Raw genomic sequence first — 25,373 nt, 5'->3', positions numbered from 1 at the left:
CCCTGCCGCCCCGGTTCCGCCAGCCAGGCGGGCTGGAGGACTCCGTCTCCTCCCCCACAATGCACCGCGACAGGCAGCCTTTGAAAAAGCGGCGCGGCTCCTTCAAGATGGCGGAGTTGGATCAGCTGCCTGACGAGAGTGAGTAGCGACCCGCGGCGCCCCTCGCTCCGTCCCGCCGCTCGGCCCCTTCCTCCGCCGCCGCTCCTCAAAGGGCGGTCCCGGGGACGGGACCCTCCACCTGCTCCCTTTTCCCGGCCCTGAGCCGCCCAGGTTGCTCCGGCTGCCGCCGCCGGCGGCGCTCGCTACTGCTGCTGCTGCTTTTGCTGCTGCTGCTGTTGTTGTGGGAGCTGTGCGGGGCCGGAGCCACAGTCTCCTCCTCCCTCAGTGCCCGGCCTAGTGCAGCTCTCCAGTGGCCTCCCCTCCGCCCGCACCCCGGAGCTGCCCTCTTCGGGAGGGGGTGGCGGGGAGAGGCCAGCAGAGCAGGGCCGGAAGCCGCTGTTATATAACCTCCACTTCTGCTGTCGGGGGTGAGCCGCACCCTGCACCCCCAGTCTTGGTGCAGGCCGGGGCAGTGCCCGGGGAGGAAAGGGAGGCGTGGAAGCTTCCCTAGGCCGGGCAGCGAGGTGTTGCGTGCAGGGCAGGTGGCTGCCACTGACATTGCACCTCTCCGGGAGAGGCAGTGGAAATAAAGGGTACAGCAACCACCACAGCGCAGTTGGGGAGGTCTCTGACCTGCCATGGGAATCCTGCCCCGGGGGTTTGACATGACACTAACCTTCGATGCTTTGGGGGTGGTTTAGGTGCTCACCCTTTTTCACTACGGAACGTCCTGCTGCTTAGGAAGATAGTTTCTTAACCAGGATAAATAAAGCGTTGTTTTTCACTCTCCTCTTGTCCATAGCAGCAGGATAGTGAAAGTGACAAAGGAGAGGTCCATATTGTTGTTTCTCTTGTGTATGTCAACTAGTAATTTAGCAACCTCTGAATTTGGAACCAAGGTAGTGGTAGCGCATTGTTTTGTGCAGTACTTTCTTCTGTGAGGTACTCATACCCCTAAACATTTTGTGAATCTAAGTTTGGCCGCATTGAGGGGCAGTATTTCAATATGAGTAGGGAAATGAGAGTACCCCTAAACATTTTTTTAGGGGGGAAAAAGCACTGGTTTTGTGGCCGATCACTTGGCAGGTTTGAATATGCTTCCTAGAGTTGGTTTGCTATGTATGTTGCACCATGGAAAATTGTGGCATGGTATATTGAAAAGTTCCATGTATGTGGAGGAGGGGGCATTCAGGTTGTCCAGGGAAGCAAAAACAAGTATATATCTTCATGAGGAAGCATTTTTGTTGAATCTGGCAGATGGAAGGCACAATGTTTCTCAGCTCAAAAGTGTAAAGCAACTTCACAGGTAAACTGCTCCAAGAGTTCTACTATAGGGTGGTGTGCCAATATAAGCAAATAAAAAAAGAGTGAGTAAGCACTGGATATAGAAGACTGGTGGCTCATATTATCAACATAAAAATAATGCATATCGTCTGATGCAATTATTATATGAAGGATTGGGAATTGCCACAGAAATTCACCCTGAGACCGGTCAAGATTCACTTGACCTTTTATTATGTTTATGTAAAAGAGTAAACAGAGTATTAACAGGAGGTGTTACATACTGTGGATGTCACTGTAAACTTCTTTCTAAGGAATAGGAACACTTGGGTGACCTCCATATAGTATTCTGTGTTGATTTGGTGGAAATTGATGCAGGCTTGCATGTATACATACACTGAAAATTTGTATATGAAAACAAGAAAATGAATACAAAACATGAAATCTTACTGCATATGGACTCATATAGTAGTTATGCAGGTGGTGGCCAAAGATCTGTTCAAATGTGCGGGAAATAATGCAAGGCGATATACTGTACATACTATACAGTCAAGTTCACAACTGTGTGGTGGTGCAAAAGTTGAAGCTTAAAGAAAAACAGTGAATTATATAAAATTGCATTTATGGACAAACTACCAATGACTTTGAAGTTTGTTGTGAATATAGGCTATAATATTGAATTGTATTTGTCTAATGTGCTATACAGTAGATTAAACAAAGAACTAAATCATTAGTATGTGGGAAAACTGTACAATGTTAATAAAATTATTTTGAGTTATATTTGTATATTTGAAAGTAAGGAAGTTGGGTTATTTTGGTTGCTGTTTACTATGATTGGTAAAACATACTCAATGTATTAGGTGATATCAAATGTTAGTCATTCTCAGTAGGTCCATTGGTTCCACATGACAAGGTGTAAGGGTCATTTTGAAAGGTATTTTCTAGTCTGATATGATTTGGGGCTATCATTTAAACTTACTCCTTTTCATAGGGTGAGACTAATGAGTGGGAATGCACAATGTTTATATACAAGCGTTTTGTACTGGGAGATGCATATATGAAAATGACCTGTATGAGAATTCTTTAATGAGAACATGCAAGGCATTTGTTTGTATGTTTAATATTGAATCAGGTACCTATCATTTGCACTAACACTAATCTATCAATTATTAACTTGCATGATCCCAAGTATAAACATGTGCATCAAGCAGAAGGCATCAACATCATGTCAGAGATGACCACTTGCTAAAGAATTGCACAGTGCATCTATATACCAAATATCTTGAGAAATTCACCCAAGCCAGATGCTAGAGGAAGGCAATTACAGCTTGTTGTCTACTCTGACATAGAAGAAATTTCCTGCCCACCCCAAGCATGATAATCAGAAAACTCAAGATACATCTTCATTAGCACATGCAACCACCTTCCGAACATCATGTCATTAACAAGGTATGAACATGTATTTAGATCATTGGCCTTCAACTGGTAGGCCAGGACCCACTACCAGGTTGCAGCTTGATTTAAGTTAGGTCACAACAGCAGCACTACCACCATTCAAATATATGGGGGAAATTAAGAACTGGGTTTCCAAATGCATATTTGGGTTAACGTTGGTCCTTGGTCTGAAAAAGTAGAAGGCTACTGATTTAGATAACACAGTTATCTAAATAACTGTTGCTTGTCAACCTATTGCACAAATCTTTTGGCAGTATGGAATTGAACAACACAAAGCTTTATCTTTTGTTTTTTTAAAAATGCAGGTTTCTGCTCAGTAAACTGATTTTTTTGTTATAAGGACACATGGGTCCAGTCCGGATATCCCCCAAAGAGCATTCTGAAGGACACAGCCGCCTGGAGGAAGTAGTGTTGGTGCAGCCATCCTGATGAGTAGTTTGTGTGATGACTGCATTCACATAAATAATAACTGCTAAGTGCTATTCATAATCATTCAAGCCAGAAGTTCCTTCCTCTACAAAAGGTGCATCTGTTGGGATGTTCTGCATCAACATCTGAACAAAGCTGTCAATTCCCATTAGCCCAAGCCAAAAAAAATGAAGCAAAATAAGTAAATTAAGCTACATAAACTAAACTTAATTGGCTCACTTGGTAGGAGTAGGGTGCTGAGATCATCTTCTTCAATCATTTGTGGTGTAACAGCTTTCTATTAAATTTCCACATCCCACTCTCCACCAGCTTCACAAAGTGATAGGTAGGCTTTTGTAGTTAGATAAACGTTTCTCAACCACTTTCATACCTTGACTCTAAAAACATTTATTTGCAAATAAGTCCCGTTCAAGTGTAATGGAACTTAACTTACCATCAAGAAAGTAGCCTAAGATCATAATCTGGTAGTGTAATTCAGTAGTGCTGGCAAATAATGACTGCTGTTCTAGTACAGTTCTTGCAGTATTGCATACTAATTGTTACTGCCTTCCTAACTGGTTTCATCTGGGTCTGTGCTAGACTGGTGTGTGGGCTATCTGCTCAGCATGCTTCCAGCTTACTGCTCACTCGCTCTCTTTCTCTTCTGTTTGTGGTCTTTGAAAATACAGGTGTGTGATGTTGTATTGCATTATAACATCTGAGTCTTGGGACCTGTGGCTAATCTGTGAGAGTAAAACCGATCTTTTATTGTTACTGTACAACATTGCACAGGGACAGAGGGAAAATCAATGTTGTCAGTAAGATTTTGCTTTGTGTCATCTTCGCTTGCATCCACAGGGATCTTGACTCCGCTGTTATAGTAATGACTCTCCAGGGGTGTCCAAAGCACTGCCTAGTCCTGTTGTGTTGGATGATTTTCAGTTGGTAAGGCTTGAGGATGTGGACAAGATATGGATCGGTCAAGGAAGCCGCTTGAGCTCTTGCCCCTCTTGACTAATAAAAACTAGCAGAGAGGGTACTGTGATGGGGGTGGTCCCTGCCTGCTTGAAAGAAGCCCATTGGTATGACTACTCCTTAAGAAGCCCTCCCTGGATTCAGAAAAATCTAAGTACCGGTAATTACTGGCCAGTTGCCAATCTCCCCTTCTTGGGCAAGGTTCTTTAGGAGGTAGTCACAGACCAGATCCAGATGCTCTTGGAGGAAACTGATTTTCTTGATCCGTTTCAATAGGGGTTTAGGCCTGGTTTTGGCACAGAAACTTCTTTGGTCGCCCTGTATAGTGACCTTTCTTGGGAGAGAAACAGGGGAAATATGTCCCTGTTAATTCTCCTCGACCTCTCAATGGCTTTTGATACCATAAACAATAGTATCCATCTGGAGCAACTGTCAGAGTTGGGGGTGCATAGCACTGCTTTGCACTGGTTCCGGTCATACTTGGATGGCCATTTCCAGAGGGTGATGCTTGGGGAGTGTTCTTCTGCCCTGTGGAACCTTCAATGTGGGGTTCCTCAGGATTCAATTTTATCCCCTATCCTGTTTAACATCTACTTGAAGCCGATGAGTGGGAGCATCTGGAGTTTTGGAGTGCATTGTCAGCAATAAGCGGATTGCACACAGCTCTACTCCTTTACATCTGCAGATATGGCAGTAGATGCGATGGACTATTGTATTGTCTCAGTAATGGACTGGATGAGAGCCAACAAACTGAAACTCAATCCAGATAAGACTGAAGCACTGTTAGTGGGTAGTTCCCTAGACTGGATGGATAGGAGATTGCCTGCTCCTAATGGGGTTACACCTCCTCTGAAAGAGTAGGAACGTAGTTTGGGGGTAATCCCAGATCCTTTGCTGTCGCTTGAGGCTCAAGTGGCCTCGATGGCACAGGATGCCTTCCATTAGCTTTGGCTTGTGGCCCAGCTGTGCCCCTAATCTGGGCAAAGATAGCCTAACTTCTGTCTTCTATTCTCTCGTAATTTCTAAATTAGATTACTGCAATGTGTTCTGTGTGGTGCTGCCTCTGAAAATGGTTTGGAAACTTCAGCTGATGTAGAGTTTGGCAGCCAAGTTGCTCACCGGGGCAATACGGTTTGAACATACTACAGCAATCTTGGCCCAACTGCACTGGCTACCAATTGGCTTCCGGCCGCAATTCAAAGGGCTGGTTTTGACTTGTAAAGGCTTAAATGGCTTATGACTGCAATACCTCAAGGATCGCCTCTCCTCATTTAAATCGACCCAGACCCTGTGATCATCATCTGAGCCCTTCTCCATGTACCCTCTCCGTGAAAGGACCAGAATATAGCAATACAAGAACAAGCCTATTCTGCGGTGGTTTCGCATTTGTGGAATTCACTCCCCAGAGAGGCTTGCCTGGTGCCTTCATTATATAACTTTAGGTGCCAGGTAAAAAACATTTCTCTATAACCAGGCCATTGCGTGATTAAACATTTAATGGCCTTTTAAATGTGTCTATGGGAAGGGAGGCAGGACGCAAGTGGCGCTGTGGGTAAAACCTCAGTGCCTAGGACTTGCCAATCGCATGGTCGGCGGTTCGAATCCCCGCGGCGGGCTGAGCTCCCGTCTTTCGGTCCCAGCTCCTGCCCACCTAGCAGTTCGAAAGCACTCTTAAGTGCAAGTAGATAAATAGCTACCGCTTTATAGCGGGAAGGTAAACGGCGTTTCCGTGTGCTGCGCTGGTGCTGGCTCACCAGAGCAGCTTCGTCACGCTGGCCACGTGACCCGGAAGTGTCTCCGGACAGCGCTGGGCCCCGGCCTCTTAAGTGAGATGGGCGCACAACCCTAGAGTCGGACACGACTGGCCCGTACGGGCAGGGGTACCTTTACCTTTACTTATGGGAAGGGAGGTTATTGGGAGTTGTTATGTATTATGTGTTCTCATTTTGCATTTTTATGTTGTGAACTGTTCTGTGATCCTTGGATGAAGGGCAGTATATAAATGTAATAACTACTACTAATATTATCTGCCATTTTTTGCTTCTGGTGCCTATCTTCTCTACTCAGATTTGACTCATGGGACACCTAAGACTGTATTTCTGTCCCACTGGAGCACACTGTCTTGAACTGCTACATTATACAGTAGTAGAGTCTGATAGGTTTGGGGTTTACTAATTTATTGCAACTGTTTGCAAATTTTCTGTGGACCAGCATCCCACACACCTGGATGATTCTGTGGTCCTATTCTTTAGCTTTGCACAGGCAACCATAGCACTGGACTGTTGGAGAGTTTGTATGAACGCTTTTATTTTGTAAATTACAGCAGCTTTGGCAACATAGCATTTCCTCCCTAAAGGCTGATGTGCATCTAGAAAAGTAGCAGTTTCTTTTACTATCCTGTAAATGTATCGCTCACTTCTTGTCCATAAAGGCAAGCAAATCAATGATGTTATCCATCAAAATAGGTTCTTACCTGGTAGAAATATTGCCATGTTCTGTTTTTGTGTGTATTTGGAGAACTGCTGTGGTGATGTAAAGCTTTTAAAGCATTTTCTTCTGTCAACTCACATGTCTACTGTAGTTAAGGAGACAGTGAGGAATGTCTCCATTGTTATCACTGCTTTGCATGACATTTTCATACATACGTCTCCTAATACAGAATGTTTATATACTTCCAAGGCCTTCTGTTAGGAAGGAATAACCTTGAGTGATTCTGTCATAACTATAGTTCATAACTACAGTTCAGAATGACTGTAACACTTCGTGTTTTTGTCTTACATTTGGTGATATCCTCAGGCATGGCCAAACTTTGCCCTCCAGCTGTTTTGGGGCTACAATTCCCATCACCCCTGACTACTGGTCCTGTTAGCTAGGGATGATGGGAGTTGTAGTCCCAAAACAGCTGGAGGGCCAAGTTTGGCCATGCCTGAGCTAAGTCATACTCATAGTAGACTTATCAAAAGCAATGGACTTAAATCCATTCAATGACCAACTTGTAAGTAAGACTAACATTGGTTATCACCCAGTAAGTTTAGAATATGTTTTATTCACCACAGTAAATAGGTTTGCCATATGTCAGGAAAATTCCTGACATGTCTTGGTTTTCAGGTGTAAAAATGGCGTCAGGGGGGAATTTTGCCGAATTGGTAAAATGACAGAGAAATCTCGAATGTATGGCAACGCAATGGAAAAAGCAGTGCAAACAGCTCCCAAAGCTTAAAACCACTATTTGGGGGGGAGGTTTCCCCAAAAAAGCTCAACAATTTTTGTGGTGTTCTAAAATAGTAGCTGCAAATCTTGCTTTTCTGTGCAAAACATCTGAACAGCTAATGCTCCTTACTTTCAAATCTGCTACAAATATTATACTTGTAATAATTTTATTAAGCTTATTCCCTGCTGTGTGTTTGTTTTCCTGGGCTACCACCTTGTCACATATATAATTAAAACACTTTGAAAGAATGTATATTATTTTACAGTTTTCTTACATGCTGAAGGTATAACAGGGATTGAGGTGATAATCAAAGAATGAATAACATTGCTTTGCCAGTTCTCATCTGTTTGTTGTCCTTCCTATGCTGTACATATGAACATATGAAGTTTAGGGGAAATATTAGTAAAGATAAGACCTTACATCTTCACTAATATTTCCCCTTACAAATTATTCATCAGCACAATGTGAAATTTGTTACTCAGCTAGAAGTATGAAGATCATGTCTTAGTTCATATCATAGAAAGTAGGTGAGAGGAATTAATGATGATAGAATTGGAATGTACATTGGAGGTTAAGGAGATAATAAAGCACTTTCCTTTTGTATCCTCTTCTCTACCTTGAAAAAATGTTTGCACTGCATAAACAAACTCATTCTTTCAATCTAAAGTAAACAAGGTTTGAACCGTTTCAGGTCCCTAATGCAAATTGTTTATTAGGCCATTTTTACTGCTGGCAGCTGGTGCTGATGCTTACATATTGAAATTGTAGTAGTGAAATAATGGAACAGAGGGTTACCAGTTTAGCACATCTACCAACTTAGCTGCATTAACAGTGTATTACTGCTGTGTTGCATTCTACTGAAAGCTTATTTTCATTTTTTGGCTTACTTTGACTTTATAGTTGAGGAGATTGTATTCATGCTGCTTGGATGAAACCACAAAATATGGTTTGCTGAATATCAGGAAGTTAGTAATTAGGGGATTAGCAAAGGGACCAGGGCAACGGAGCACAGTCCTTGTTCCTGTACCATCATACAATAATTTGACATTATATGTATGAAATAACCCTAGCGTTAATGTGCTTCTGGGCTGTATCTAGTTGGTGTTCCTCCACCAAAAGAAAACTCTTTGATCCAGTGGGAACTTAAATTAGTAGACGAGGAATTGGAGTGATTTTCAGAGATTTTCCCTTCAACCTAGGCCCGTTGGCATTTACAAAGATGTCTGCAAATGAAGACTGGCAACATTAACCCCTTGCAGGCAACCACAGTACCTGGAGACGACCAGTCAGGTTGTGTGTCCACAGCACTGTCCAGAGGGCAAATGACTGCTGCAAGGAGCACAGAGAGAAGAAATGCCATGGTGCATCTGCAGCAGCACATCCAATGCCTTCATCTGCCCCAGCTGCAACAAAACATGTCTATCCTGCATCAGTCTCTACAGCCACAGCAGGCACTGCAACCTTTCAACAGTTTGACTTCACCCCCAAAGGCACACACTCTCCATTGTCTCCCAAGACAGACATATGCCAACCCCCTTCAACTCCATACCTGCTCAAATCTGCTATGGAACCTTCAGTACAGTATAGGAGATGGTGTGGAATCTGCAGGGGGAATTACCAAAGATCACCTCAGTTCTTATTCTGTTGATGGTAGGTTCTGCTGGATCAAAGAGCCTTCCTCAGTGGAGGGATACTAGTTGGACACAACTAGTATTTATACTTTATACTTTGAATTTGACTTAGTTGTCATAGCTACACTTCTCTGATGAATACTTTGTGTGCATGCTGAGGATGTTTTCACAGAGAATCCTGATCTTCCCAGAAGTACATATTCCCTGAATTAATACTTCCTTGGTTGGAAGCCATAATAGCTGATCAGGCTGAAGCTTGTTTACATTTGTAAGGCATCTCCCTATTAAGAAATGAAAATAAATTAGCTATAAATGCTGAAAGAACTGTGAATCCACTGTCAGGAAATATTGTTCCCTTATTGGATTTTTTTACTTATTTCAGGTTCATCAGCAAAAGCTCTGGTTAGTTTGAAAGGTAGGACATACCATTTATTTTTAATTTGTTGTACTTGTGGAAGTAAAAGTTCAGTCATGATGTAAATGAATATCTAAAGAGCACTTCATTCTTAAGTGGAAAGTCGGCTGCATTTTCAAAATAGAAAGATAACATACTTTTTAAAAATTAAACAGAGGTTTTTTACAATGTGGTTATATCTTTAATGTTAAGAATGGTAAACTTTTAAGTTTTCATTTGTACAGTAAAGGATTTTTAGAGAACATTATATTAATTTTACATAGGAATAATAATATTTATGATTTATAACTTAATACAGAGGGAAGTTTATCAAATACGTGGAATGAAAAATTCAGTTCCTTGCAGAAAACACCCATTTGGAAAGGCAAGAATGCAGGAGCTGCTGTAGAAATGGTAAGGAGCAACACTGACCTATATTAGTAGTCTTCTAGTTTTCTTTCCTTTGGCCGTTAAATTTTTTAAGAATAAACATTTTTCCTGGTTTCATAAGCGCAGAGTAGCAGTATAAAATATGACATTGCGTTGAGTACTGTAACAGTTGTACAAAAGGAAGCTAGCTGTTTAGGTAAATTTGCTTTCAGCTAAGTAAAATAAGCAAGGTGAGGGAAACTAGAGGCCACAAAAGTCTGTAACTGTGCTACACAGATCAAGATTATGTTATTATATTAAAGGAAGCATCTTCTGCGTGTTTATCATGGGTTTGCTGTATTGCAGGAAAGCGCGTTGTGAAACTTTTCAGTTGATTGAGTCAGATTTTTCTTTTTGCTCCAGCCCTTCAGAAGTTCAAAACGAAGTCGGTCCTTTTGTGAGGAAGAGGAAAGGCAAATGAATACACGATCACCCAAAAGAAACCAGAGAGTTGCAATGGTTCCCCAGGTATGTTAATCTGTAAAGTTTGTTGCATTCATTGATAGGCAAACTAAACCTTCTCAGTTTCCACTTTATTGCAAAAATCCAAACACATTCAAAAAGGAGAAATATAGTAGTCATGGGGATACTTCAACTACCACAATATCTGTTAGAACTCAAACTCTGCCAAGAATGTAAGGTCCAACAAATTCCTCCATTGCCTCACTGACAAATGGAAGAAGCATCAAAGGGATCATCTCTCTTGGGCTTGGTCCTCACCAACAGGGAGGAACTGATCGAAAAAGTGAAAGTACCCGGAAGCTTGGGAGGAACTTATTATGTCCTCTTGGGTTTCATTATACACAGGCAATGAAAACAGAGTGTAGTTGAACATCCACACTGAACTTTAAGAAGCCTGATTTCAAAAAACTTAAGGAACTATTGGGTGAGATTCTGTGGTCAGAAATACTCAAAGAGAAGGGAATCCAGGTTGGATGGCAGTTTCTTAAAGGTTTCTTAAAGGTGAAAGACTGAAGGGACAAAGGCAGATAATTCCAACAAGAAAGAAAAGTGGGCTGCACTTAAAGAAACCAGAGTGGCTGCATAAGGAGCTTACAGATGAACTGAGATTTATGAAGGGCATGTAAAAAATGAGAAATCAGGAAGAAAAGAGTATTCACAAGCAGCCAACAGTTGCAAGGAGGATGTCAGGTGGGCCAAAGCTCAGAATGAACTCAGGTTTGCAACGTGGATTGGTTGCATTTCTATGCTGCTTTTCATTCAGATGAATCCCAAAGTGGCTTACAAACAATAAATAACAATAACATAGTAGAGCTTAACAGAACATCACAAGTACGGCATAAAGCATATGAAATAATTAACAAATAATCAGTAAAACAGTTACAATCTATAAATCACTATTAACAAAGCAGCAACTAAAAACTAAGACAAACGGTTCAGCTAGGACTTGAACCAATAGATTTAAGTTACAAGAAAGGTGATCCCAACTAAACATCAGGCAGAACTTTCTGACAGTTAAGAGCGGTTTTAGAGTGGACTTTCCTTCCTTGGAGGTTTTTAAGTGCACAGCACTGCCCTTAAGACTTGTCCAAGTTTCTTAGAGGCTTTTGAGCAGAGGTTGGGTGGCCATCTGTCATGTATGATCTACTTGAGATTCCTGTATTACAGGGGGCTGGACTAGATGACCCTCAGGGTCACTTCCCACTCTATAATTCTGTGGTTCTGTTCTTTTAGTATTTCTATTAGTAACCTCTGGTTGTTTTTGTTATTATTATTATCTAGAAGTTTACTGCAACAATGCCAACACCAGACAAAAAGGCATCACAGAAGATTGGTTTGCGGCTACGTAACTTACTCAAACTTCCTAAAGCACACAAATGGTGTATTTACGAGTGGTTCTACTCAAATATAGATAAGTATGTATGGCTTTTCATTTGTTAGTTTTAGATTACAATCCTATGCCGACATGGAAGCAAGTACCATTTACCTCAAAGGTGCTTTCTTCTGTGTAGGCATGTATGAGATAGCATTGTAAAGCAATATACAGTGGTGCCTCGTAAGACGAAATTAATTCGTTCCGCGAGTTTTTTCGTTGTATGAGTTTTTCGTCTTGCGAAGCACCACTGCATTTAAACACTGACAACGGCGGGGAGGGGCGGGGAGAAGCAGGACAGCTGCCACGGCCGGTACCTCAGACTCACCCGTGCGTTGTGGCCACCGTGCGATGCGGCTGCTGGAGGGCGGCGGGGCTCAGGAGCGCGACTCCAGGGGGAGAGAGAGGCGCTGGCGGTAACGGCTCTCTGAGGGGAGCGCGCGAGGGGGGTGGGCAGCGGCGCGAGGCACTGACCATCAGCCGGAAGGTGGGAGGGAGCCGGAAGAGCCGTCAGCAGGAAGGTGGGAGGGAGCCGGAGGAGCGGGGAAGCGAGCGTGCGTGCGTGCAGTGCGCGTCGCCATGACACGAGAGGCAGGGCCGTTTCGTCTAGTGAAGCAAGCCCTTAGGGAAATCCGTCTTGCGAAGCACCTCAGAAAACGAAAAACTCTTTCGTCTTGCGAGTTTTTCGTCTTCCGAGGCATTCGTCTTGCGGGGTACCACTGTACTGGAATTAAGCTATTTGTATTTTCATATGGCTGCTTCATAGCTGTGCAGTGAAACTTATGATTGTTTTTTTCAAAGCAAAATGGGGCAAAAATGGTTTTGTCAGATTTTAATACAGTTACAAGAATTAAATTTGCTCATCAGTTTCTCTGCAAAATGTTTTACAGTAGCAAGTTTTTTAAAGAGATAAGAAAATAATTGCTATATTCTTGCTAAGATATACCTTGCCCTGGTTCTTATCATCATTTTTGCCTACCATATATTGGTGACAACTTACAGCAATATTTCTAATGTTACAAAGCTTATTACTTTAATTTCTGAATAGTACAGTTGCTAGAGTCATAAGAGTAATAATGACTTTCATGGTTCTGTAAACTATATTATGCAAGGCAAAGTTTTAATAAATAGGAAAGTATATTTTTTTGTAAAAATGCCTTGTTCATTTCTAAATTGACTGCATTAGCTTCAAAATATTTTTCAGTTATAACATTTTAATTTTCAGTTATAACATTTTCCCTGTAAAATGAAGAAATTAATATTAAGCCCAAGTTGACAAATGACTATAATTTAAACATTTAGGAAGCAAAATTATCTAGTCTTAGGTATATGGAGGTAAAATTGTTTTGGCATGTCATAATACATTTTCTGAATGTACTTGAAAATATAATGACAGAATACCAATTGTTTTTAATAGGCCACTCTTTGAAGGTGATAATGATTTCTGCGTTTGCCTGAAAGAATCTTTTCCCAATCTGAAAACCAGAAAATTAACAAGAGTTGAATGGGGAAAGATCAGACGGCTTATGGGGAAGCCACGAAGGTAAAATATTAGCTTGAAAGACTGAAGGCTCTTTAGCCCATAGAGTTTTTGTGGCGAGTTGGTGGTGGTGGTTTTTGTTGAAGGGTTTCCTGGATGATTCATTTTAAAAAGTTGGTGCTTAATGGGTAATTTTAAGAATGTAGGATATGTTGCATAATCGTAATTTGTATGTAGCCAAGTTTCAGCCTGATGATGAATGCAAAGCACTTGAGGAGTACAACTTAGCATATATAAGGACATAAGAAGAGCCTACTGGACCAGGTCGCTGGCCCCTCTAGTCCAGCATCCTATTCTCAAAGTGCCCCACCCCTCCCCATACTGGACTGGGAGAGCACAACCATGTTAAGTATCTGGGCAGCTTTCAGTGCCGTGGACCATGACATCCTTATGCATAGGGCGGAGAAATGGGAGCATAGTGTTTCCATTCCATTCATTCCTAGAAGCTTGATTCCAGAAGATACCACTGGAAAACTACTTAATTGGCTTCTTGACATTTATGTTACGGGGTTGTGTAGGGTTCTGTATTGCTCTCCATTTTTAAACATCTACCTGAAACCACTGAATAAGGTAATTCTGATTTTCGGAATAGGTTCTGTCTCTTATGTTCATCTGATTTTAGTATCAGGATGAGTAATGGACTGAATGAAGACCAGTAAAGCTTTATAGGAAAGCATAAATAACAGACAACCAGTACAGATGCTAAAGGATTAGACCATTTTCCCTAGCTTCTTTAGGATGTGTTTATTATTATTATTATTATTATTATTATTATTCTGAGTCTGGGGTTGATAAACTGTTTAAGGATAGCCCCACAAATCAAATAGCTCCTGCTGACTTGAGGAAGAAAGCCGCAACAAAGGAGCAGGGTCTGTTTATATGGCATTCAGAAAGAATTTCAGCCATGGGCAAGGCAAGGCAAAAAAACAAAACAAAGCACATCACCCATGTGATAACTGTTTCTTATGACTATAGCACACTTCTTTCTTCTTGCAGTTGTTCTAAGACAACTATCCTAGTACTTTACAGCTCTAAAGGTTAGAAACCTTTTTAGGAATTCAAATCTAGATACCTTGGGCTGCAGTTTTATATACACATAATCTGGGAGTAATCCCCATTGAATGCAGTGGATTTACATAAACATGCATAAGATTGCACTGTTGATAGCCAAATTGTATGCATTCAACCTCATAACCACTGTCTTTTGTCTGTACAGATGTCAGTTAGCTATTACTGCTTTCTCTTCAGTGCACAGTTGGTTTTGACAGGCTTCAGTTTTGCAAAGAAAGGATAAACATATTGCATCTAACTGCATTTATTACCGACAACCATCGTTTCTGTGTGTCAGTGTTTAGACATAGGGATAAACTATATTTTCAGCATATACAGATTTCACTTCTGTCAAATACTCCTGCAGGGGGACCTTTCCAGTCTGTGTACCACTTGCTTTCTGTTGTACTAATTTCCCCCCTCAATGTAAAAAGTGCATAAAAGCAGTCGGTTTTATCCAAGAAGTCCTGTTAAGTGTAAGACTTCCACTTGCACATTGGAACTTACCCACCCCCCATCAGTGAAATCTGCACCAGAGGGCTAAGGGAGGAAATTCCCATTGCAGAAGCGGATGACCTTGTGTGACTTTGGTTGCAACCCAATCTATCATACTTTTCAACGATAAAGCTATAAGATGTTTGAATAAATGAACATAAAGTAAAGAAATTACAATTGTTTTGCAGATGCTCTTCTGCATTCTTTGAAGAGGAAAGGTCCGCATTAAAACAGAAACGGCAAAAAATTAGACTTTTGCAACAGCGGAAGGTGGCAGATATATCCCAGTTTAAAGATCTTCCAGAAGAAATTCCGTTGCCACTAGTTATAGGAACAAAAGTTACAGGTACCTTTTCCCCATCTCTAAATTACACTGCTGTTTTAATTGGTGTTGAATTCTGAAGATGTAGTTTAACTTGAAGTTATTTAAAGGAGTGAAGCTTTTACCTCTCCACTGCTAGTACTGCACCATCTGTAAACAGGATTACCTTCCTAGGTTTGGCATTTCAAATGACCCAAGTAGTCATAAGATACATGGCACACTCTTGCAAAACTTCTCTAGTCTTTCACTGGACCATGTACTTAAATCAAGGGGTAGCTTCCATAATTCCTTTTAACCCACCCTGTCACTTCCATGATAGTCTGCCACTATTTTCTTTAACTCATCGTGATGATATTACATCATTGGGAGTTTTCTGCTTAGTGGTTCCATTAGTCTTTCTACCAGCCATCTAGAATGGGCTGTCCCAGCCTTGTCCAGAATTATAGAACAATAAGAATGCAGCTTTGTTTTAAATGCCCACCATTTGGGGTTTTAGTTTTGTTTGTTTCCTGCCATGTTTATAATAGGGGCTTTGTATTCTCTGATTCCTCACAAGCATATAATTCCGCTTTGTCACAATCTAATCTTCCATTTTGAAAAATACAGGCTTCTAGCCTTCATAGCTATGTGAAGATAGGCTTTTACATTAGGCAAGCAATGCCTAGTGAAATCTTAGAAGCCAGAAAGGATTCTCTGGGATAGGGACAGGGGTCATAGTCCTACACCTGCCTTTTCCTCTCCCATTTAGAAAATCAGACTAAATTGTGCAAAATAAGAAAATATATGAAATTAAAACTTAATTTTCAATACTATACTAGCTATAGAATTCTGCTTTCCTGGTACAGAATTTGTTGATGCAGAACTCTGATTCTGTCATTAAATAGTAGATTCTATCATTAAATGATTCTATCATTAAATAGTCGCCTTACTGTACCCATAGCTTTGGGGGACAGATGTCTTGTTCTTGGGAGGAGATAGTGTTATGAGATGCTGTATGCCTGAGCCACCCTCCTAATTCATGGATCCAGCATAGATTCAGTTGTTGGAATAGTCAGCCTGGTAATGGTCTGTTAAGTATGGGTCATTAAGGAAACAAAGGAAATGGCTCTGTGCCACAGGGTGGGCCTTTCTCCCTCAACTATCTGTTAATTAGAAGGACAAAAGACCAGAGTTGAGTGATGTGAGCTAGAAACTGGATGCAACTGCTTCAGGCTGGAAAGGCAGAGGAAGCCACACCTGATTTCTGTGGCATGCCTCAATATTTTGCTCTGATTAAGACTGGGGGTTGTTTTTTATTTTAGCACGGTTACGTGGTGCTCATGATGGACTCTTCACTGGACAGATAGATGCTGTTGACACTCTTAATGCTACTTACAGAGTAACCTTTGAGAGGTCAGGGCTTGGAACGCATACAATCCCAGATTATGAAGTTCTTGTAAGTAATATCTACTTTTTTTAAAAAAAGTCTGCAAGCATGTGAATTCTTTTCTCCCAGATGAATGTCATAATTTTATTTTACAAGACAATTCAAGAATAAAAGGCATATAGTATTTTTGTCAACTTTATTAATATATCTAAAATACATTTTCTTTTTCAAAATATTACTCTTAATCGTAGTGAATGCTGCTTAACTTTTCTTCCTCTTTCTAACTTAAAGAGTAATGAACCTCATGAAACCATGCCAATTGCTGCCTTTGGACAAAAACAGCGACCTTCTAGATTCTTTATGACTCCTCCTCGGTTACATTACACACCTTCCCTCCAGTCACCAATTACAGTAAGTATCTTAAAGTGAATTTTTTTATTCATTCAGTAATTTGCTGCATTTTAAACCATCTGAAGCAAATTAAAGTATCATTTCAATAAATTCTATAGTTAACTAATACATAAGAATGAATGAAATAAAATGCTTAAGGCAACTTTCTTTGTTGCATAGGACAGTGATCCTTTACTAGGACAGTCTTCTTGGAAGAACAAATTTTCAGGCTCAGATAGTGAGACATTAGGTGGTTTTCCAGTAGAATTCCTTATCCAAGTGGTGAGTGTAAAATCCTTTTCTTTCAGTTTTATCTGTACTGATTTTGAGCATCTCCAAAAGTTAAAATCTGTTTAATTACTTTATACATGGCTGTCAAACATCTACAATGACGTTCCATAAATCTTTGAAAGCCAGATTATATCATCTGTACATTTAATTTGTATCTTGGTCGTCTGATTTATATCCACAACAATAGTTTGCTAAGTTTTTACTTTATAATGTATTTTACAATCCACTGATCTTATATTTATTCTGATATGCTTTCTCTGTTTTCTGCAGACCAGACTATCAAAGATTCTTATGATCAAAAAGGAACACATCAAGCAATTAAGGGAGATGAACACAGAAGCAGAAAAATTGGTAAATATATATATATACTTGTTTCAGCTGTTTTGTAAAGGTTACACGGGGCTTAAGGAGTTTTAAAGGTGTATGCTTCTTGTTTAAAGAAGTTCAAACAAAGGAAGATCTGTAACAGAATTTGGATTGAAGGCCCCATGCCCCATCCCCCTGAGCCTCCAAGCCCCAGTTTGAAAGTTTTAACTCTCAGATCTAGGTAAGAGTGGGAGAATACTTGAAAATAATTTGTTCTTAGTAGCAGCTTTTTTCAGTATTGACATAAAGAAAAAACTATATATTTCTAAGATGTTCTTTTGTGGCTATCTTTTATTATTGTTTATTCAGTTCCTATACCATCCTTCATCTGAGGATCACAGGGTGGTTTATGATAAAAACGTACATAATATAATAACAAACAAAAGCAATACTCTTTCCCCACCCCAGTTTAAAAAGCCATAGATTGTTTAATTGGCCAAGGGCCTGAGCAAAGAGGGAATGTTTTCATCTGGCTCCTAAAAAAACATCATGAAGGTCCCAAGCGAGTCTCCCTGGGGAAGAGCATTCAACAAACATAGAGCAACCTTATATTTGCTGTCACAGTTCAAATAAAAAATTGTAGCAAGTCCTGGTAGGAATCTTTCTCCATTTGAAATACCTTACAACACAACCCTACGCATGCATACTCAAAAGTACAGTAAATCCCACTGAGAACTGACAGGTAATTGTTTGTAGGATTTCAGCAGCACTAAATCTGAACTCAACCCAGGCTATCTTGGGCATCCATCAGTTAAATAGGCACATAGTTGCTGCCCTGGACTTCCATATGGGGAAGGGTATAATAAAAATTTTTTAAATAAGCAAAATGTAATACAGTTCAGAAAATATCTACATCAGAAATTCAGAATTATTTGCAGGAATTGATTTTGAAAGGACCCTCCGTTTGTTTGTTGATTAAATCTTTGTAGAAAATTTAAATACATTGTCACACTTTCTTAAGGTGGCTAGGTAATGCAGCAAGCATTTTTAAGAAGCCGTCATGTCAAAACTATTTCAAAACCAAATTGTTTCGAAATCTCGCTTTAATTGTGCAAGAATTAAACAAGTTATTGCTTTGTGCACTTAATTCTTTTCTTTCTCTTTTCTTTGCACAGAAATCCTACTCAATGCCTATTGGCATTGAATTCCAGAGAAGATATGCAACTATTGTCTTAGATCTTGAACAGCTGAACAAAGATCTAAACAAAGTTTTACATAAAGTTCAACAGTATTGTTATGAGGTAAAATGCTGCTATTCTATCTTTCCCAAATAAAGAGGGTTATAGCCATTGGAAGAACCCATAGCAGCCTCAGAAACTGATATAGTTCAGTTGTAAAGCCTCAGTTCTGCATGAAGAGTGTCCCTGGTTCAATTCCTGGCATTTCTGGCGAAGACTGTGAATATCTCCTGGTTTGAATCTTGGAAAGCTGCTGCAGCATGACTGCAAAAGGATAAGCGTGTCTCTGAGCACATGCAGAATTCATTTCACCGTGTCCTCTGCCAACATCTGCAACTAGGAGTAAAGACAGGGAGGCTTAAACCCCAGAACTTATCTCTCATTACTGAAAATTAGTGTTACGTTGCACAGGGCTAAATAATTAAGGCACCATATTAGTAACACAATATCACTACTGAAAAAGGAATGGAAGCTAAAGAAATATGAACCAAACAAAAGCCCTACTCTCAAGGCCAAGTGAAGAGCAGAGTGCCCTTCTCACTACACAAATACCGACCTAGTATAATGCAATCAATATCTAGGTAACTAGTGTTGTTGTTGCATTTATATCTCCTCTTTTCTCCAAGTTCCTCAAGGTGACATATACACTTCCCTCCTCCATTTTATTGTCACATCAACCCTGTGAGGTATGTTAAACTGAGAGATAGTGACTGGCCCAAGATAACCCACTGGGTGTCATGGCTGAGTAGCGATTTGAACCCTGGTCTCCCAGGTCTAAGTCCCACACTGACCACTACACTACGCTGCCATGACTTGCAGGCATAGGGAACTGTTCTCTTTCATATTAGTAATTAAGGCATTGTTTCATACAGTGCCACTCTCCAGTGGGTAGACCAGGGGTTGTCAACTGGTTCCCTACCACCCACTAGTGGGTGCTTCAGGATTCTAGGTGGGTGGTAGGGGGTTCTACGGCACAGGCTGAATCCTCCTTCCATCAAGCACTGCTGGGCGGTAAGGAAATTTTACCATCAAGAAAGATGCATTAGTGGGTGGTAGGTATAAAAAGGTTGACTACCACTGGGGTATGGGACGCGGGTGGCGCTGTGGGTTAAAGCCTCAGTGCCTAGGGCTTGCCGATCGAAAGGTCGGCGGTTCGAATCCCCGCGGCGGGGTGCGCTCCCGCTGTTCAGTCCCAGCGCCTGCCAACCTAGCAGTTCGAAAGCACCCCTGGGTGCAAGTAGATAAATAGGGACCGCTTACTAGCGGGAAGGTAAACGGCGTTTCCGTGTGCGGCTCTGGCTCGCCAGAGCAGCGATGTCACGCTGGCCACGTGACCCGGAAGTGTCTCCGGACAGCGCTGGCCCTTGGCCTCTTTGAGTGAGATGGGCGCACAACCCTAGAGTCTGTCAAGACTGGCCCGTACGGACAGGGGTACCTTTACCTTTACCACTGGGGTAGACGGTGTTAGAAACTGAGATATGAAAGCTAGGAGCTAAATAGGACCTTAAACCCTGGTTATGGGTGCAACAACGGAATGTCTAGGCACGCTCTTTTATAACAAGAATACAAAGCTGAAAATGAATGAACTGCAGCTAAAATCTTATGTTCAATTTTCACATGGTCTAGTTGTCCCCCTGCCAACCCCCCTAATATTCTTAAGAGGGTCTCTTCAACTGTGGCAGTTTTAATCTGAAATATTAGGCACAGTACTGCGCCCAGAGCTCAGAAACTGCTCACGCTAATGAAATTCCCTGTCGCAAAATGCGCTTAGAACAATGGGAGTTTCAAATACTACAGGCCTTATGCTCTCCACCATCTGTAATATTTTTTGAGGAAAAGAATGGAGGGGGGATTAATATGGTAATAATTGAATCACTTCTGCCTGGATATCTGTTGGTATATGATTCTAAAGATTTCATTACTTTCTCTAGCAAAAGGAGGCCACTGCAAAGAAAGAGAGCAGTATTGGCGCACTCAGCGGAAGCCTTACATTTGCAGAGGTCTTTAGTAGAAACCTTGAGAGAGAGAAAAACCAAAACTCACAAACAGTTCAATGAGGATTGAGCATGTTCAGTAACCACAGAATACTGAGTGTCAATTGGGGGAATAGAGCACGGAATCATAGAAGAGGAGGGCATGGTCATATGAAACTAAGGACATTTCTTGCTGCAACATTTACTTTTTGCAGTTCCCATTTGTGTGTGTGTGTGTGTGAGTGAGAGAGAGAGAGAGACTCTTCCAATTCACCTTGACTGATATTCCTTCAACTGTTTAGAAGCCTCTTCACATATTTGCTACATAACTGAATGAAATACTTAACTGATATACACATGCAAGAGAATGAGGTAGTAAGTCTCTGATATGGTAGAATGGACAGTAGCGACTGAAATTGCAGGTGAAGGATGCTATTTAATTGCTTCCCCACAAATAAAAAGCTAGTATATCAGGGAGAGAGCTCTTATTCCAGCCCACTCTATGCTAGTTTTCTGCTTGAAGGGATTTTTAAAGTGTAAAGGTAAAGGTAAAGGGACCCCTGACCATTAGGTCCAGTCGTGGCCGACTCTGGGATTGCGGCGCTCATCTCGCTTTATTGGCCGAGGGAGCCGGCGTACAGCTTCCGGGTCATGTGGCCAGCATGACTAAGCTGCTTCTGGCGAACCGGAGCAGCGCACGGAAACGCCGTTTACCTTCCCACCGGAGCGGTACCTATTTATCTACTTGCACTTTGACGTGCTTTCGAACTGCTAGGTTGGCAGGAGCAGGGACCGAGCAACGGGAGCTCACCCCATCGCGGGGATTCGAACCGCCAACCTTCTGATCGGCAAGTCCTAGGCTCTGTGGTTTAACCCACAGCGCCACCCGCATCCCTTTAAAGTGTAGGGGTCATTAAAAATTGCATCCCATATCTGCAGTCTGAAGCGTTGGACACTATTCTATTAGTTTTATACACTACCATTTTCTGCTACTGTCCCTAATGGAGTGGTGGTGTTTTTAAAATGTTCAAATGCAAAACTTGTTCCGTCAGATACTGTTACATTAGATAGCATAACCTCTCAGTTTTAAACAGAATATAAGTCAGCGATAATGTTAGAATATAGAACCTGGATGAACTCTTGGCAGATGAAATCTAATTCGATCTATGTTCATTTTATCTCCCAGCTTGCCCCAGATCAGGGTCTACAGCCTGCAGACCATCCCACAGATCTGAGACGGAGATGTGAAGAAGAAGCTCAGGAAATTGTCAGACAGTCAAATACATCAACAACAGGACAGCCGTGTGTTCAGAATGAAAACCTGACAGATTTGATTGCTAGGCTTACAGCAATATTACTGCAGATTAAGGTAAATGGTACTGAGAGAATGAAAATGCATACTGTAATATGCTCACTCCCCCTGTCCTTGTCCCCGATGCTGAAACAGTAATGCTGGCCTCAGAAAAGTGTGGAAGTCTGCTACCCTTAATAACTAACCTCCCCCATACATACCACCCCAGCAATTTTCAGAGAGGGACTTGGCTTGTCATTACATTTCCTTCTCAGAACCTAGTCTGTAGTGCTCCCTTACTGTTTATGCACCCTCTGAGGACCTCATCAATGTCCACTAACCTCCTTTAGTCTCCCACCCCACACAAGCAGGATGCACAAGGTGGCAGAGCAGTTTCCACAGTTTTTGGATTTTGTAAATAGCTGTATTATCTCCTGAACCTCTAATTTTTTAAATTTCTTTTCTTCTAGTGTTTAGCAGAAGGAGGCGATCTAAACTCCTTTGAGTTTAAGTCTTTAACAGATTCATTAAACGACATCAAAAATTCCATAGATTCCACCAACATCAGGTAATATCTTGTAGTGTTTTATTTATTGGTGTGCTTATTTATATTTATACATCTGCCTTTTAAAGGGGGGGCAGAGCCCAGGGTAGCTTATAATACAAGCTTTCTGTAACACAACATTATAACAATAATTAGAAAAAATAATTTAAAACAGCAGCAAGAGTTCAAAAACATTTATATCCCCAAAGCCAGGACAGATTAAAAAAAAAGTCAATGTTTGGGGCGGTGAGATCTCACTGAAGCAGGGGCAGTAGAATACGTTGGAGGGGGGTGTATACTGAAAGACTGTAATACATTCAGTATGTTGAACATTTCAGAGATGCTGACAAACAAAAACTTTTTCTTTCTTTAGTTGTTTTCAAAATAACGTTGAGATCCACGTTGCACACATCCAGAGTGGCCTCAGCCAGATGGGAAATCTACATGCCTTTGCTGCAAATAACACCAACAGAGACTGAGAGAAACGTTCACCTTCGTCCAAGTGTACAGAATGTAGTTATGAAAAAGCCTTCTTATATAAGCTTCACCAAATATCCTAACTGCTAGAAGAAATAGGAAAAGAGGATATTTTGAGATCCATTGTACTGCTTCCGAAGAAACCAGCATAAAATTACCAGCATTGCTATAGACTTCATCACTTGCTATGCACATACAGTATCTTGTTTAACAGCTAACCTTTAGTTATAAAAGTACATAGGTATGTTGTTTTTGAACTGAAAGTTATACAGACATGTTTTCTTATAATGTGAAGCAAGAATACTTTTCCTTTAAATTTATTTGCAACTATTGAGAGCTGTTTTGAAGAAGGAAGTGACACAGAGGTTGCATAGCAATCTCTTCTTGAAAGCCTAGTACTTGTGTCTCACTGCCTTTTGATTTTAGTTTCTGAAGAGTACTGTGATTGGTAAAAAGCAGTGTGTATTCCTGTTCTCGCGAAGTGGCAGCAGGATATGCAAAGGAATGGGAGTGGGTAGGTAGCTATTGTACACTTGTGGATACTGGGAATCCCTGTAAATCAGTTAATATCGTTTGAATGTCTTTATTTATCATAACTTATAAAAGTAATCTAATGAAGGAGTAGAAAAGGACTGCTGAATTCCCAGAAATTGATATGACTTGCTTTTCCCCCTCCATAATGGGCAAAGTGTTCTAGTTAAGGTATTTCACACAAATAACTGGTAATATTTTTCCATTGATTTGTTGCACAAACTTAAACTAGATACCTGCTTATCAAGCAATTAACAGAGTTCATGATGCAGTTGGATAGCCAGTCCCCTGAACTGCCTAAATAAAAATAAAAAGCAAAGATCTGAGGAGTACACAGAAGTATCAATCTTGTAAAAAGGGTGTATTGAGTTGTTTATTTAGAGTAGACTTGTAAAGCTTCAGTGTAATAAATTGTTTCCAGATTTGAATTTTTAGATAGCTGTAGCAATGTTTTGATTCTTTCATGCCTCATAAAATGAGGTCTTTTGTATGTTAATGTAAAAAGAAAATGTAAACAATTATTTTCAATTTAAAATTTTGTATAGTTTTAAAAATGCTTCTGTATTCTGTGTGTGTATTTGTGCTGCTTCAAAACTTAACTGCAGAGTCTATATTTAGCAAAACCTGTTCTTTTAAGAAATGCATAAATCTTTTATTCTCATTGAGTTATGTAAGTTGTAATGTTTTACTAAAATTGCGAAACATGAGCATTAGGCCTGAAATAGTTTTAAAACGTTTAGTTAATATATTTTCAGAAATTCATTTTTGCCTGGTGATTTGGAAGGTGTGTGCACAGGTGGTGGAGAATGTTTAGATGGACTTTGAACTTCATCCAATTTGGGAGGGGGGGTGAAAGACTCCCTGTGTATTTTTCACTGCAATTTATATATTTCATAGAATGTATATGCTGCTAGATTGAAAAACCCAGCAGCAACCACATAGTAGACCTAGTACAATGTCCCCAATTTCAGTCAGTTACCACATAACATTTTCATTATGGAAACAAAACCATTGGTGGCATAAAATAACCATAAAATTGAATTTTGTTATTTTGGGGGGGGGGGAGGGGTTGCCTGAGCCAATGTTAGTGGATAGAACAGTAGTAAAACACTTCTTCATTTTTTCATAGACAATGGGGTCAGGAAAAGATCAATGTGGTTTCTTTCCAAGGTTCAGCTCCTCTCACAAAGAGGAACAATTTGTATTTTTGTACAATCCTGTGGAAATCCTAGGACCTGACTCCTTATTTGGTTGTGAAATAACCACTTTGATTTTATAGGATTTGTGCTTTTAATCTTCATTTGCTACTATAACTGCTGCTGTCAAGAGGTCTATGTTGTGTGTATACAATCTTGAGTCATATTCACAATAGAATTTCTTCAGTGTGTCTTTCTCCCAAGTCAGCTCCAGGCAAACCAAACTAACATAACCACCACCAGTGGTGCTATTAACTGGAATTGGTTTGATCTGCTTAAATCAGCATTCACTAACCCAGTGCCCTTGTTTTAGACTACAACTCCCATTATCCTTAGCATCCCCTTTTAACGGTGACAGCCTGGAACAACCCCTTTGTTTTTCAGGTTTACAACACTAAAGGACTAAATAACTTGGGGGCAGGGAGAGAGAAGTAGTAAGAATTTAAAGTGTACAAGCTGGACAGAATTATTTTATTATTTATCTTAAATATTTATAAACCACACTTTCATATAAAATATCACCAGCCTAAAAATCACAGTATTACAAGAAAAATATCCAACACATCAAGTTTGAAAGACCTGTCTGAATATACAATAGTTTTTACAATATTTTTGAAAAGCAAGCAAGGACAAGTCATGCCAAAGC

General features: G+C 40.6%; 1 protein-coding gene across 2 annotated transcripts; it reads left to right on the top strand.

Moving 5' to 3' along the window:
* LIN9 (lin-9 DREAM MuvB core complex component) lies at positions 1-24,196 on the top strand. 2 transcript variants are annotated; one of them, XM_083434488.1, is made up of 15 exons: positions 1-138; positions 9,443-9,475; positions 9,774-9,868; positions 10,247-10,351; positions 11,627-11,760; positions 13,135-13,260; positions 14,991-15,148; positions 16,426-16,559; positions 16,782-16,901; positions 17,061-17,162; positions 17,442-17,522; positions 18,653-18,778; positions 21,875-22,057; positions 22,450-22,547; positions 22,897-24,196. In XM_083434488.1, the coding sequence occupies exons 1-15, from the start codon at positions 60-62 to the stop codon at positions 23,000-23,002; spliced, it is 1,680 nt and encodes a 559-aa protein (XP_083290614.1). In that variant the 5' UTR covers positions 1-59; the 3' UTR covers positions 23,003-24,196. The 2 variants fall into 2 exon arrangements, with proteins under 2 accessions (XP_083290614.1, XP_083290615.1); XM_083434489.1 differs by lacking the exon at positions 1-138 and adding an exon at positions 1,357-1,405.
* Positions 24,197-25,373: the final 1,177 nt, after the last annotated feature.

The sequence above is a fragment of the Podarcis tiliguerta genome (genome assembly GCF_965153285.1).
Source record: "Podarcis tiliguerta genome assembly, chromosome: 3".
Lineage (NCBI taxonomy): Eukaryota > Metazoa > Chordata > Lepidosauria > Squamata > Lacertidae > Podarcis > Podarcis tiliguerta.
The sequence above is the reverse complement of the archived record's forward strand: the minus strand, read 5'-3'. Positions and strand labels throughout refer to the sequence as shown.

Excerpts from the sequence above, each read along its gene's own strand:
- LIN9 (XM_083434488.1), top strand. The coding sequence starts at position 60 with ATGCACCGCGACAGGCAGCCTTTGAAAAAGCGGCGCGGCTCCTTCAAG. Across the intron at positions 16,560-16,781 it reads TCCCAGATTATGAAGTTCTT|AGTAATGAACCTCATGAAAC; the intron begins GTAAGTAATATC and ends TCTAACTTAAAG. Across the intron at positions 18,779-21,874 it reads TTCAACAGTATTGTTATGAG|CTTGCCCCAGATCAGGGTCT; the intron begins GTAAAATGCTGC and ends TTTATCTCCCAG.